Here is a 16,879-nt window from a genome sequence, read left to right on the forward strand (position 1 = left end):
ACATAACTTGAAAACTGTTGCTGGGATCTTCTGAGAGTTGTAACAGTTTCACATAGCATAATATCCTATTTCAGATGATGGGAATAACTCAAAAGGTGAATTTTTTGAGTTGTAACAGTCCTGTTCTGAGCCATCGGCTTGTACTCCTTTGCGTCTGACTTCTTCAGTTGTTTTGATTTGTAAGGTACAAAATGACTGATATTAAAGAGACTGGCACTGTAAATCACAGCCTCATCTCTCACCTTTGGAGGGAAGTTTCGAAGCACTTCCGGTTCGTGAACCAGTAAATGTCCATCCATGTTGTTATTGATACACTTAGGTTTCCCTACTGAGACATACTGTTCTCCAACCAGGAGATCAACCGTGAAAGGAATGTGCTTACTACTGCGTCATCTATTGGAGCGAAGTAGATAGATAATATTACCGTTATAACGCCAGTTTAAAAACCATGCGCTCTCCTGCATATGTTATTTCCTGTATGAAGAGATTAAAAGACCAGGAGATTAACTGTGATCTAATTTTGTAACTAGGGTAGTATCAATATGTCTGTATCAATGTTATGGTTTGTGCTGTGAGAGCTAGCCAATAGAGATAAGAGTATCCACGTGTGTGACCTTATGACATCTTATGACATCAACATTCATTCACAGCATCATCCCCCTTCCTTCATTTCCTGGAGACTTTCTCGTGGTTGGAGCACAGTAAGATAATTGGAATTTTTGTATGTTAATTGGTTTGGTTGTGCATTCAAATGGTACCCAACATAAAATAATCAAATATATACATTGTGGAATACAAGTTTATTTATATGTAGTATCATAAATAATAAATTATGTCAATAATTTACATAAATATACAAAATTTCTTTTAAGTATAATATTTTCAAACAAATTATCTCAATTTTATTAGAGGTCCTTTCATGGTTACAAATGTAAGAATACAAAAAAAAGTCAGTTTGTAACTAGTTAACTTATTAATGATATTCATGAATAATAAATTAGATTCAAGTTAATGATTTGCATGGAGTCAATCACAAATGCTTTACAAACTTATCTCGCTTAAGACATCTTGAGAAGTTAAATATTGTGAGATTAAACAATTATACTGCATACTTTCTACAATTATAAATACTTTCACATCGTCGACATAATATGTATTTCAGTCTCTAATTTCAGACCTTTCAGAGATTCTTCAATCACTTCTAAAGACTTGAAGCAGAAAAACTTGACACAATTCCTAAACACAAGTCAGACGAAAATAACTCTGTTGTACCTTACACTTGATCGTTATACATCAGACTCATAAACAAAATTCAATAGTTAAACAAATTTAAACTTGCTGCTGCTTTTATTAAAGTCTTCTAATAAAATATAAAATATTTGAGGATTTGGTGTTCGTTTATGGGTGAATATTCTGAAATGGGTAAATGTATGTCCTGGCTGATTTAAGGAGTTTCTTGAAAATGTTAACTGATTACTTTTGCGTTTAATTAACTAACTCTCACATGTTTTAGTTGGAAACAAAGCATAAAAGGATTAATTTTAAAATTTATAATTAAAAAATAACCTCCAAACGTCAAAATGTAACTACAGTCCCTATGTCCCCAACTACATTTTACACTGTTTTACTAAGTTTTTCTCGGAATGTTTCGATTTGATTTTATTTCCTCGGCCAAGATTATAAAAATAAATAGTTAAAATATTTATGAAAGACAGGAACTATTGTTTGTTTAATTCTGAAAGGGCACAACTTTAACGTAAAGTTTGTCCCCAAAAATTTCGTAACGCCGGTCCCTCGAAATAAAAGAGCTACACAAAAGACAATTTTGCTTCATGTGGTAAATTTTAACGGTTTGTAGTGATGAGAGGTCAACATGGCGCCAGTTAAAAAACTTTTCGTCCATTGTCGTAATTTATTTTATTGAAAAATACAAAAATCATCACTGATGACTGAATGTTATGTTTTCTATTGGTAACACCGGTCCCAGGTGGCATTAAATATAGTTTGTATATATTAAACTTTCGTAGTATATGCAAAACATTACAATGTTTGTCGACTAAAAAATCTAACCTCCATGATATTTTTAACGATTTATTTTGTCAGAACTATTGCGGAAATTATACTAATTTGTAACAACGTGGTCCCTGTAACGTCGGTCCCTTTATTGTGGGACCGAGGTTTCATTTAACATGCAATTATTAAATACTGGTGGATAAAGTAACTTCGAATATTATTTCATGTGATTGTTTATAGGAAAGAAAAAAAGTCTGATGATGAAAGTATGAAATATGAAAGGGAGAAGATATGTAGGCAGAGGGCAAATATGACTGAAGAGGAGTTGCAGAAAAAAAGGGACTATGGCAAAGAATATAAAAAAAAAGGAAAGAAAATAGCAGATATGACTGATCGTGAAAAAAGAAATGTTCGAAGACAAGTGAAATCTGAAGTACAGAAGTTTAGAAGATACCTTAAACAATGGGCTGTAAGGGAAAGATAACAACAATCCCTTGGTTTTTTTTTTTTTAATTAGAAAATCTCACATAACAATCTTTTTAATCCATTTTGAATCTTGCGTACACCACTTTTAACACTTGAATATAATTAATTGATGAACTAATGGACTTACTCGTGTTAAATATGTAACATTTGTCCGGCTTACAGCTGTTTCAGTGCATCACGCACCATCATCAGACCTACTAGATTGCGGCGTCATCTCGAACTTCTCTGCCTGTTAGGAGGGTGTGTTTTATTGTTGGAATGTGTTTGATTGTGGAGTCGAATAGTGTGTGTGTACTGAAATTGATCTGTGTGTTGAGGATTTGATCGGGGTGTGTTTTGGTGTGTTTGTATATTTCATATTGTTCTAGTGTGTTGAGTTTTTGGTTCTTGGGTTGTGTGTGTAGGATTTCCATGTCCGTATTTATGTTATTGTATGTATGGTTGGCATTCTGATGATGGTGCGTGATGCACTGAAACAGCTGTAAGCCGGACAAATTTTACATATTTAACACGAGTAAGTCCAAGTTCATCAATTAATTTTTTTAAGCTCAATTGATACCAGAATCTTCAATAATAGGAGCAAATGTAACCAATGTGAGAAAAAAAGTACACAATTTAATATAATGTATTTTTTTCAGTTTTGTTATTCATGTTTGCCCATTTCAGAATATTCACCCTTATATTTCATCCCATCAGCATGAAGGCTCTATTAATAACGAGTTCATTAAAATTAAGTGATAGCACGTGGTCTGAAAATAAGCGAAAAATAGGACTTGAAATTGTGTCACATTTAAAAATGCGTTTTTCTGCCCCACTTTACATGTTTAATAAACTAGCTTAACTCTTCACATTGTCACTATAATGCTCACAGACATGTTCCATGAACTCACTTCGAGACTTGTAAAGCACTTTCCCACACAGTTCACATCCTACTGGATGATCTGAGTGATAAGTTGTCTGGTGTAAAATGAGATTACTTTTTACTAGAAACATTTCTCCACAGTATCTACATTGATATATACGTTCATTAGTTTCCCGAAAAGCGTTGCCTAAACATAGGCTCTCAGCATCACAACTGAAGTACATTTCTTCATTCATCATGGTCTCATTTTCTGAACTCACATTTTTCTTATCGCCTGCTGTCGAAGAATCACCTTGATTATCTTCACATTCAACATAGTCTGTGTTTGTTACGGATAAGTATTCACAGGTACCGGCAGCAGTCTGTGTTTTATCTTCTTTGAGATCTATAATATCACTTACATTACTACAAATAATTATATTTGCAGTTGGTACGGTCTGTGACCTGCTTCCCTGTAATAATAAATGTGAAGTGACAGTTTGAGACTTAGGTACTATACTTCTATCACTTCCCTGCAACTTTAAACCATTCAATCGAATTTCACTGACGGAAGGTTCTTCTTTCTTATTTAAACAGGAATTGTTTGCTGAGTTTATTGTTGATGCTGTTAGTGACTGATTCTTCACATCTTCACCGTCACCAATGCTCAGGCCATCGTTCAATTCCAACCCTCCTTTTGGTTCCACAGTCCTGTGAAATAAAATATTATTTTATTTATGCATGTACTACATTGCATTATACATTTACGGTCTTACTAATAAAAACTCTATATACAGACGTTTAACTCTCTTATACTTATACAATGAATAGCTCGTTTATAAGTCGTGTGTAAATTCCTTACTAATAATCACTACATACGTCATGTATAACAGTATAACTGTTACACAGCTACGTCATAGTTTCGTCATTACTTCATTACGAAAGGTAATAGAATATCTGAGATTCTCTATTGCATCCGGTAGAGCGCTCTAGTGTGCCATGTTACAAATCGATAGTACAACTGGCTCTGATCGATTACCACACTATCAGCGTATTCCGAATCTCACCGGTCCGGTGGGATCAATGACGTCACGTTGCAACGAACATAAGGAACAAAACTGCTGGAAGAATCGATGCTGTCATGGCGACCGTGTAAGTGGTTATCTGTGCTACGCTAGCAAAATTTTGCGAAATTTTCGTACTGCCATCTCGTTCAAAGAAAAGAGATACAAACAACTTATTTCTTGAACCAGTAGTAATAACTGGTCCGTTGACATGTTCGCTCATAAGCCATTAACATATTGTTTTTACGTTGTGCTCATTACAAACAATGCAGCAGAACACACCGCCATGACACAACAGTGCACGATGTCATTCGTCTGCTAATTCCCGCCCTATACAAGAACCAATCAGATTCACTGATGGAGACTGCCACCACCTCTGCAAGTTGATGGCACCGGTGCGACACCGGCGGAGCATCAATGACGTCATCGGTGGAATTCGGAACACCGTGATGCCATCGGATTGCTCACCGGTGAGATTCGGAATACGCTCTATATTTTGGTCAAAGAGTACAAGCTACAGCAATAATTTTCTACTTATTCTGTGCTCTTTGGTGTGTTCTTCTGTGGTTACAAGGCATCCATCATCATAAAATGACAGTCGATACAAACAGCTGTTAGAGGGGCGGCCATTTTTTCTCTATATACAACGCTTAAACAAGGGGTTTCGTGTATATAACTACTGCAAAGCAATTCCCATTGTATAGTTACAGCCTGTTTATACGTCCATAGCTTATTCACGGTTTATTAGTAACGTTTTCTGTCTCAACGCTGCATAAGTCTCGTATAAAAACTATACACGGTTTATTAGTAAGACCGTTATTTTACAAACTGGTATTTAAGAGGCAATGTGGCACCTCTTTTGACTTTCTAGCATGCTCTTATAAATACAAGATGACCACATGAAACCTTCACAACTTCAGATGTAAATAACAAATGATTGACACACGATATCAGGAAAGCGGTTTTCTGCATGTAAATCAGAAACCATAAAAATCTTGTTGGATTGTTGAAAACCGCATCCAGATACTGTGTCTCAATAATTTGTTATTTACATCTGAAGTTGTAAATGTTTCATCTGGACACCCTGTATTACGAGAAAAGTATAACATTTAACAATACAAAATCAGTGGTCAAAACTTAAATATGGTTAATCAAGGTAATAGTAATAAAAATTTTAAAAAGGGTAGAAAGAAAACAAATACTAAGAAATTTTACAATTTTACATTCAAACTGTTCTGCTAATGGCTTCATTGCCAAAATGCAAAGCACTAGACAACAACATATTAGTGAGGAATCTCACAGAATCAACTGTAGCACAGAAGCATTGGAGAGCGTGACTGCCAATGGCTTCGTTGCCAAATGCAAGACATTAAAAAACAACATTTAAATTGAAATACTCATGTATACAGAGTAAAAGTAATGCTTCGTAGAAATGCCTTAAATAAATACAACCAAGGCAGACTAGTGATTAGTCCCAGATTTATAATCGTATTGGCCCAGATTCGATCCCTGGCATACTTCCAATTTATAATTTCTGTTGGGCGAGTCCATGGTCCAGGTAACAGAGGAATTTTCTCCGGGAACCCTGGTTCCCTTGTATTGCAACAAATCTCCATATTACTTACAGTGTCGCCAGACATTCTGGATTTCCCAGGATTGTTCTGGATTTGGCCTGTGTCTTGGATTGAGTTATATTTGTCCCGGAATGTTAAAAAAAAAAAAAAAAAAAGTGGGGGGGGGGAAATGCAATTTTTTGCTCATTTCTATAAAATTATTTTTAAATATATCAGTCCCCTAACTGCCCATTGTGCAACTCAAACCAAGAAATGGATTCGAAACACCTCAAAATCTGTGCTTCAGTGGCTGGCCATGATAATATCTTTGAAAAATATTGGAGTGCAAGAGGTCAAATGACTTTATTGTCAAACACCTGGCATTAGAAAACAACAACATTTTTAAAATTCCTTATTCATTTTTTTAACATCTTGTCCAACCTATGTTGAATGTTGTCATCACTGCCTGGCTCCTCCACTCGGGCTCTATTGAAATAAAGTAATAGTACTGTACTATTATAGTATTATTAGGTATTTATACAGTATTTTTATTCTTAACTCTCTTTGGAAGTTGATTATTGATAGGCTTTAAACACTGCATTATCGCGCATTTTTTCTGTAAACTTCATGCTGTAATATGGCATTATTTTTCCAGACTTTATCAATAATTCAAACGAAGTCTGCAGAGTCGTCAAAAAATTCCTTAATATCATAAAAGTGGTTTTCCATTAGTCAATGTTGTAAGATAGTTTTAAATCTATGTTGTTGTTGTTTTCTAATGCCAGGCATTTGACAATAGTCATTTGACCTCTTGCACTCCAATATTTTTCAAAGATATTGTCATGGTTAGCCACTGACGCACAGATTTTGAGGTGTTCCGAATCCATTTCTTGATTTGAGTTGCACAATGGACAGTTAGGGGACTGATATATTCCAATTCTATGCAGGTGTTTGGCCAAACAATCATGGCCTGTTGCCAATCTAAATGCAGCTACAGATAATTTGCGTGGTAAATCGGGAATCGACTGTGGATTATGATGCAGAGAGTTCCATTTTTTCCCTTGGGATTGTGTTATCAAATTTTGTTTGTTGAAGTCTAAGTATGTAGATTTAATAAATCTTTTCACAGAGTAATACGTACATTTAGTAACAGGTCTGTAAGTAGCAGTGTTGCCCTTCTTTGCTAAAGCATCCGCATTCTCGTTTCCCAGGATTCCACAATGGGATGGTATCCATTGGAATACAATTCTTTTATTGAGTGTTATTAGTTGAGAGAGCATTTTATTTATTTCTGCTATTTGAGATGAAGGTGTGTGTCTAGAGACTATTGATAGAATAGCTGCTTTGGAGTCTGACAATATAACTGCATTCTTAAATTTATTGATGTGGCAGAGAAGATTCCTGAGACTTTCACTTATTGCAGTGATTTCACCATCAAAACTTGTTGTTCCATATCCAAGAGATCTAGAAAGTGAGAAGAGACAGCACGTAACACCTGCACTGGCACCTTGTTCCCTTGAGATCAAGGATCCATCGGTGTATAAATGAAGCCAGTTTTGTGGAGGATACCTAATATTAATTGTCTCTAAAGACAATTCTTTCATTATTTCAGTATTTCTTCTGTTAAATTTAGATTATACTCTATATTTAATAGAGTTAAAGGGTTTGATTTAATTTGTAAGTTTTCTTTTAAATTCCGGACGTTGATGTTCTGTTTTAATTTTTGAACCATGGATATGAAACTTTTTTGAGTTTTTAATCTACGGAGAGGACTGTATGAATGCCAATTGTTTTCTGGTAATCTGATAAGTTTTTCATATTGAATCAGTGCTTTTTCTATTATTGTCATTTTGATGCTGTTAATATTATTGAGGAATCTCATAGAATCTATTGGAGTTGTTTTGATTCCATCAGTAATGAGCCTGAGAGCTTGGTTTTGAACACGTTCTATTTCGTTTATGAAAGGTGAAGTGATTAAAATTTCTCCGTAGTACATCAGCACTGGCTCTGTAAACATTTTGTATGTAGTGTTCAAAGTATTTCTAGAGAACCCCATTTCTTTCTTTAAATCTATTGAAATGTACAACTTATTATTTTACTAAAAGTGAGATTTCATACTGATCATTTCCAGCTAAATCACAGCAAGTACTCGTACACCGAAAATTACTTACTGGTATTTCATATCAAGGATGCTGAAAGTGTGCATTTTTGTTAAAATCTCAAAATTCATTTCTTTTTGCAGCTTCATACTTACTTTTCCTTTACACTCCGTATAATGAGCAGTATTTTCTATTATAGCCAGTTTTATTCAATGATATCCACTATTACAAGTCTGACTGTAAATCCAAAATTATTAAAAATACAATTTGTAATTAAAAACTTATATGATTATATTATCTGACAGAGTCATAATGTGAGAGGAACTTACAGAGGCTTAGGCCTAAGTGGTCGTCGTCTGATAGGTTGATGAATCCTTGGCAGTATTATTTGACGACTTATTCCAGGTGCATCTGAAATAGGACTTCACTTGATCACAACTGCATAAAATTACGTGAACGATTTGAATATAGTACTTTTTTTTTACTTGGTTATTTAACGACGCTGTATCAACAACGAGGTTATTTAGCGTTGATGGGATTGGTGATAGCGAGATGAGGCCGAGGATTCGCCATAGATTACCTAACATTTGTCTTACGGTTGGGGAAAACCTCGGAAAAAACCCAACCAGGTAATCAGCCCAAGCGGGAATCGAACCCACGCCCGAAAGCAACTCCAGATCGGCAGGCAAGCGCCTTAGCTGACAGAGCTATGCCGGTGGCTGAATATAGTACTCAAATCAACAACATTAAATACATTTTCTTGCTGTGAACAATAAATAGATCAAATTTTTTTAAGCCGTGATCAGAACAAATGTTACATTGTAAAATTCCTGTGCAAAACGAAAGGTTACATTTGTTGAGATCAAATTTCTGCATATTTAAAGGACAAAACTAAAATTCTTTCAATCATTTATTATCATAATACACTGCTCTCTTAAATGGCCTGAGCATTTTAGGAATTAAATCAGTTCCTTTCCCAAAACATGCGATATGTTTCACATAAAACCATTTATATCTCGAAAAGGATGCAAAAACGAGCAAAATTTTATTAAACTTTTTTGTATTAAATATCTCAAAGAATAACCGCCTGAAATTAATTACGGTTGTCTGTTTTGTTCGTGGATATTACATGGACATACTTGTTCTGATTAGTAGGTAAGTTTCTTTTTGGACACAAAAGCCCATATACGTAATTTAAAATTGTTAAAATATCAAACCTTAAATGAAATGAAGTAAACAAGAATAAAACAATCCAAAGCAAGTAAACTAGAAGTAACAGTAGCAAATAATGGATGAAAGAGAAAATATTATTTTATTGAATTGCTTGGAAGTGTGCTTAAATAATACCTACAACAGTAACCTACCTGACTGATGTTGTTGATCAGATTTGACGTGAAATTCCTTTCTATATGCATAATCAGGTTTAGGGAAGTGTGTTGGCAAGGCATTCCAAACCAGTTTCTTCTTATTACTATTCATGAACATATCGTCAGTAAAATGTTCCATACACAAGTATTTTGTATGCAGCACCTGCATACTTAGGATTTTTAGATCTTCCCGTTCAGCATTTGTAAGCCATAGAAGTGCCCTGTTAGTTCGATAAAGATGCATATAATTAAAATAAATAGTATACTGTTGAATATGACGTGAATATGTTAGGAGAAAATACACAAACGGTTAGGGAAAACACGGAAATTTTATTTGAAGCAAGTAAAGCGATCGGTTTGGAAGTAAACCCCGAAAAGACAAAGTATATGATTATGCCTCGTGACGGGAATATTGTACGAAATGGAAATATAAATATTGGAGATTTATCCTTTGAAGGGGTGGAAAAATTCAAATATCTTGGAGCAACAGTAACAAATATAAATGACACTCGGGAGGAAATTAAAAGCAGAATAAATATGGGAAATGCGTGTTATTATTCGGTTGAGAAGCTCTTATCATCCAGTCTGCTGTCCAAAAATCTGAAAGTTAGAATTTATAAAACAGTTATATTACCGGTTCTTCTATATGGCTGAGAAACTTGGACTCTCACTCTGAGAGAGGAACATAGGTTAAGGGTGTTTGAGAATAAGGTGCTTAGGAAAATATTTGGGGCTAAGCGGGATGAAGTTATAGGAGAATGGAGAAAGTTACACAACACAGAACTGCACGCATTGTATTCTTCACCTGACATAATTAGGAACTTGAAATCCAGACGTTTGAGATGGGCAGGGCATGTAGCACGTATGGGCGAATCCAGAAATGCATATAGAGTGTTAGTTGGGAGACCGGAGGGAAAAAGACCTTTAGGGAGGCCGAGACGTAGATGGGAAGATAATATTAAAATGGATTTGAGGGAGGTAGGATATGATGGTAGAGACTGGATTAATCTTGCTCAGGATAGGGACCAATGGCGGGCTTATGTGAGGGCGGCAATGAACCTTCGGGTTCCTTAAAAGCCATTTGTAAGTAAGTAAGTATACTGTTGAATGACATTTTTTAGTTATTGTACTTATTATCTACGCGCTCACATGGTTGCTCACACATTACATTTTTTATGAGCTATTTGAAAAAACAGCAGTTCATATATATATATACAGTACCTTCAATTGAATTCTTATTTCTACCTAATTTAGAGAGACAAATTCAAATTGAGGGGCGTTTTCACAAAACTCGTTATCTACATTTTTTTTCGATTTTGAGGTTTTAGTGTATCCTTATGTTTTTGGTCATCCTTCGATATACATAAACTTTTGTATTTTTCGAGTATTCTTATGTTACTGAAAATTGATTCATGTTTAGTTCGTTCTAGACTATATTTCATTTTCAAGTGAACTAGATACTCATGTCAAGATTTAGTAAGAGTTAGATGTAAGTTAGAAAGACGGAATTATATATAAATTTGACCAGCCTCATGGTCTAGTGGTCAGAGCTTCTGGCTATAGTTCATGAGGTCCCGGGTTCGATTCCTGTGTTCGTCCATGATCTGGAATTTAGGTTAAGTTTAGATTTAAGACCTCTCCTGGCACCATATTATCATAATCATCCTATCACATCATCGGGGTAATGTAACTCCGCCTTCCAGGCGCCCCAACCTCAGAAGTGGGTTACAACTAAGCCACAGCCAGGAGAGAAGACCAGAAATGTCGAAAAGACAATCTGGCGGCATTGGATTTAAAAAAAAATGTTTTTGGTCAGGAGAATCCAATGATGCTATTAGAATTAAGCTAAAGTTGGTAAGTATATCAGTAAATTGATCTTGAAATAAAAGAGATTTTTCAAAACTCGGTATCTACAGTTGTGTATTTTAGAAAAGAGTTGTCTTGAAAAAAAGAAGATTTTGTAGATAACGAGTTTTGTGAAAACACCCCTCAATTTAAAACACCAGGTCTGTTGATAAGAATATTAAATAATTTGCAAACATGTATGCCTGATTATGGGGTGTGCAGTAGCGTCGTGGTTAAGGCATAATGCTACAAAGCTAGAAGGTCGCGGGTTCGATTCTCGATGGGGTCATGGATTTTTCCATTGATCTAATCCTTCCAGCTGTACTATGGCTCTGGGATCTACTCAGCCTCTAACAGAAATGAGTACCAGAGGCATTTCCTTGAGGGTAAAGGTAGCGAGCACGTAGGACTGACATTCCTACTGCCATTAAATGTCGATCATCTGTAAAAGTGGGAGCTCTCTGGGCCGCCCTGCCCTGTCATGGAGTTGCCTTTACCTTTTATGGTGATTATGAAGAATCAATGGAGTTATGTGTGACTTTTTAATAACGTATTGGTTTACAGTGCAAAATTATTTTTAAATAAGATATGACTTTCCAGCTGTATTTTCATTATTTTCTTGCATAGTATCAAAATCTTGGGATAAGTTTCTTATCATCCCTGTAGTAGAGAGTTTGTATTGTATTATCGTCGGATTACACGCAAAACACATAAGTCAAAAATATTACTTCTGAGAAAAAGGTGTATATAATGTACAATGCACGAGTATAGACTTAGAATTGGAAAACGAAATTTATGTAAAGAAAAACAACTTACTAAAAAGTAATATTTTTGACTTAATGTGTTTTGCTTGTAAACATATCAAATTTGTAATAATGGGTGGTTTGATATCATGGTCTATGAACGAATTAGTTGCTATGACAACAGTGATGTATTAAATATGCACGAAAATTAGTTTTATACTTTTTAATTTTATGGCAAAAGTTATCCTTCATAATAGAAATAGTTACGTTTTAGTTTGCATGGTTATATTTTTAAGGCACTGGTACAATAATGTAACATATTATTAACGATTTTTAATAATGATAAAGACTAAATTTATAATGCTTATGTACAAATAACATAATTATTTTAGAATTCCTCATAAAAAATGTATAGCATATATAAGAAGAAGACTAATGTAAAGTAAGCTATATTAATCAAAACTGTTTTCTGCATTTTTTTAAATCTATTCCCAAAGAACTCCAAATTACTGCAGGAATTAATTTGTGCTATAAATACGGCTATGTAAAAAGTAAGCTTACTATCCCACTATTTTAACATTAGCTCAAAAAAAAAAAAAAAAAAAACTGTCCTCACAAAATTCTGAAACAAAGTATTTTCGATAATACTATTGAGATTTTAATAAAAGAATGAGTACTGGTAATCGTTAATTCGTTTTTGCACAGACCGCTGCAATTACTTTTTACCCACAAATTAAAGACTAAGTACTTTCCATGCTTAAAGTGTCCTATTTTACCCTCATCATCTTCACATGCATATATAAGCATAAAATGTTCTATTTCACTCTTCCCCTGTTTGTATGTTACTGTTCATTCCATGAAATGTTTATACTATTGTAAATATGTATTTCTGTTAAAAGTAGGAAGAAATATGTGACACTAACCTGTCCAGATCTTTCGGTATTCTAAATAAAGAAATACCAGGATTTTTCTTTGCATTGTTACCGCACCATCGAGCAATGCAATATGTACCTCCAGTTTTTGGTTCATTGCAAAATCGTTTTGAAGGTGACAGCGCAGTCGTTGTTTCATTAAGCAAACTTTCTTTTGTGTCATTTTTCAAATTGCTCTTTGCAATAAATGATGTTGTTTGTTTGCATTTTATTTGGGAAAATATTTTTGTTTTTGATAAATGTGTAACATTTTGAAATTCTGATAGTGTTTCTACAAATGTATCAGGTACATCCAATTCGTGCTTGTTGTTGTTGTTGTTGAGTTTTTCTTCTTCTTCTTGTGGGGGTGTAGATTTATAACTGGTATTGTTGCATGTCGTATCAGCTGACCTAAGTTTCGTATTACTCTGAAAATTAATTGACAATTTAATATTCATACCTGATTCTATTTCACAAGAACTATAATTAAATTATTGAATTTTTTTATATCCTTTAGAATATAGAACTGAAAAACTAGAATAATTTACAATTGAATGTCTGTATACGAAGAAAAACGTCCACAAAATAATGTCTTACCTGGAAGTAATCATTCTCAGAAATAAGATGCATCTTCTTTTGTGCTTCAATACAGGATTGAATAAAAGTATGCCAGTGGTTGATCTTAGAAGTACACGTATTGCATATGTACTGTTTCATGTCACTTTTTGTGTTTACCTAAAAATGAAGATAAAGTATTAATATGTCCCGTGAGAATCTTGATTAATTTAAGTTTACAAAATTTAAACTGCATGAAATGTAGGCCTACATATTACATCAGGCTTCCAGGATATGATTAAAATTAAATTTGGATAGACCTCTGTAAGGACTTGCTGTTATCCTTAAGGATAATGTATTACTAAGAGTTTAGTAAAGGTACTGTCACTTATCTATCCTGTCATCTAACCCACTCTAACCTTGTTACAGTCTTCGCCTTTTGTCTCTTAGTTTAAATGCATTCATCTATCACACTCTTCAGTCTCTTGTCATTTATACTGTTTTTTTTTTTAAGATAGTCATGACAGTTAAGCGGCCGAGCTTGGAACTACAGCGCTATGTTGCCTATATAGACTACCACACTGTCAACTGATGGGAGCTAGCATTGACATTAGATGTCTGACGTTAAAATATTCATTGACAATTGACACGAAGGTAAAAAAATAAAATACAAAAATAGACAGAGAACGAAAGACGAAACGTATTAATAGAGCTATTGAGCAATGGGAACTGTAACTTTGACAACTCAACTGTTGTTACCATAGCAACAGGCTTACTACGCTATGTGACATTCAGTTGTTTTTCCGATCGCAGTGCTAATATGATTCCCATCTTAAAAAAAAGCCGGTATAGCTATCCTCTCATGGTGAAACTAGTGCTGAGGTAATTCTGGTGATTTCGGAAGTGAAAATCGTTTAATTTATAAGAGATTTTTTTATGAAGATACAGTTGATAGTATATGCAAAGCATAACAAAAGCCAAACCAACCAAACCTAACCTGTCACAGATTTGTATATGCATGTGTATTTAAGCAGAGTACGAAGGGAACTACTTCAGTGCTACCAAGCTTTTGATAATGCACGACATTAATTGTTTTACATTAATTTTCGAGTCTAACACAATTAGCAACATTGTAAAAAAAAATATAGGCCTATATACACTTTATTTCATCACTCATTATACTCAGCCTTAAGCAATATTTTACACTCGACCCTAGTGACATTAACCATTCAGATTAACAGGGTGTCTAAGTTACCGAAAATGTGAAAAAAAAAAAAAAATAGTTTTTATTATGCCTTGCATTTACTTTCAACTGCATCTCTACAAAAAAAAAATCCCTTATAAATTCAACTATTTTCGCTTCCGAAATCACCAGAACTACCTTAGTACTAGTTTCACCACCTACGGACTGAACTCACACTTTGCTGCTAGTTCATTGCTGTAGTCATTCTACTTCAGATCTAAATTCAACTTTAATCTTACCATAAGTGTAATGTACCTTAAGGATATTCTGTATCAGTTTTATTGTAAATACTAGGCCTGCATTTAACTTACCTTAAAAGGTGTGTAGTCCATTACTTTCTCATACAGTTTATCTTTTGTGCCTTTCGTGCTAAATATATGGATAAGATGTGATTCATCTCCTAATTTAGCACACAAGCAGCAAATTATTTTCAGTTCCATACATTTCTTCAATTCGGACTCGCTATCCTGTTTTCTCTTCATTTTCTTTGGTATTCAGTAGGTTCACAGTGATTCTCTGAAATTACTGACACTTCACTAAAAATGGAAAGGGTCACTATTCTTTAAGTTAATTTTTACATTATATTTTCACATTTGCCGTAAATAGGCTTAATGTCTCGAATGTACAGGAACTTACTGTAACTCGACGAAACCCTGCTGCAACATGTTAGCTCAAAATAGAGAGATTTTCTTTTGGGCACGTACCGTATTACCTTATAAATTTCATAATATCCTATAATAAAATTGCCTACAGTAGTTTGTTACTGTTATTTCAGATTAGCCTATGTCATGGAGATAGAAAATGCACAACTAATTATTGCAACATCTTGAAGAAAAAGTTTAAACTATAACTTGCATATTATGCTACCGGTAGGCCTACTGTTTTCTTTCGATTGTCCTATGTTGGCGAATTTAATTATATCGTTGGTGTTTAATGTTTCGTTAATTATATTGTTTTTGAAAACGTAAAAAACTTTTATTCGATGAAGTTGAAGATGAAATGTCACCAAGTATATCTGTAATATGAGATCCAGTACATTGGGTTCGATACCCAACAGGGACATGATAATTCATTACCTTTCTATAAAAACTTGTATGTGCGTCTTGTGTTGCACAATATTGCTCTATGTTATGTACAGGTCCATAATATTCACTAGAGTTATTGTTATTATTCACGTAATAACGTACCCATGAGAAACATTTTACTGACATGGAAATGCATAAACAAAGTGGTCCCAACAGCATAATCAGATAATATGATCTTGATGCATCTCTCTCTGTAAGAGTAAATTCTTCACTCATTGCAGTGCGTTATAGTGAAACATTTCCGCAGGAAATATAGTCTGAATTATGCTGTTATCTGGCGCAAATGTTAGATTTTTATCCACTGAACGCATAGGCCTAAATGTCACGTCAACAGTGAGGTTATGTGTGATAAACAGCATGATAAACATAGCACTGAAAGATTGTTTTTGAGAGACAATCGTCACGTATAGCCACAAGACGAAATATTTAGTTATATTATCACCAATAATCACAGTATTTTCTCTATAAACTCGACTATAAGACACCAATGACTGTGTCATCTCAGCGCCACTCGTTCAGAGCTACGTTGACGTTATCATAACAAAAAACATAAACATTGGGTACGAATCACGCTAGAGTCGCTCGATCTGTGCTCGATACGGTACAGAATACGAAAAACTTGTTCTCAGGCCATGAGAGGTCATTGGCTGCAGCAGTGCTATTCAATTGTCAATCGACAATGAATGCGTAATTAAATTTTCCCGCGTTTGGGATTTGATTTAAGTATTTTACATAGCCTTCAATATGTAAATTAAAGGATTTAATGACTAAATGCAACACAGAATAGACTAATAGCAGCACCGCCAAACCAACAAGACAACGACGCATTGTTCCAACAATGTATTGTTATTGTTGGGTTGGCGGCATTGATATCTGCTTTATTATCTGTTTTTGTTAAATTATATTAGTTGCACTCCAAACGAGTTGTGGACACACGTTTGAAGCACTGCTTAATACACTAAATTTTTATAGAGAATTTCTTAGTCTTCCAGTGAACATGGAGGGAGAGGATATACTTTTGGCAACTTTGCTCATACGGAGAAAGAAAAATATAATAGTCCGGGTCCATCGGTT

The 16,879-nt window shown here is 34.4% G+C and overlaps 1 protein-coding gene across 7 annotated transcripts; it reads right to left on the bottom strand.

Moving 5' to 3' along the window:
• Positions 1-781: 781 nt before the first annotated feature.
• LOC138693116 (uncharacterized) lies at positions 782-16,645 on the bottom strand. Of its 7 annotated transcripts, none has more exons than XM_069816757.1 (8): positions 15,908-16,645; positions 15,357-15,390; positions 15,032-15,245; positions 13,520-13,657; positions 12,935-13,350; positions 9,421-9,644; positions 8,386-8,467; positions 782-4,051 (listed from the first exon to the last, which is right to left on the bottom strand). In XM_069816757.1, the coding sequence occupies exons 3-8, from the start codon at positions 15,200-15,202 to the stop codon at positions 3,337-3,339; spliced, it is 1,746 nt and encodes a 581-aa protein (XP_069672858.1). In that variant the 5' UTR covers positions 15,203-15,245; positions 15,357-15,390; positions 15,908-16,645; the 3' UTR covers positions 782-3,336. The 7 variants fall into 7 exon arrangements, with proteins under 7 accessions (XP_069672858.1, XP_069672856.1, XP_069672857.1 ...); XM_069816755.1 differs by having other exon boundaries at positions 15,797-16,645; XM_069816756.1 differs by lacking the exon at positions 15,357-15,390 and having other exon boundaries at positions 15,032-15,236.
• Positions 16,646-16,879: the final 234 nt, after the last annotated feature.

Source organism: Periplaneta americana, chromosome 17 (assembly GCF_040183065.1).
Source record: "Periplaneta americana isolate PAMFEO1 chromosome 17, P.americana_PAMFEO1_priV1, whole genome shotgun sequence".
Lineage (NCBI taxonomy): Eukaryota > Metazoa > Arthropoda > Insecta > Blattodea > Blattidae > Periplaneta > Periplaneta americana.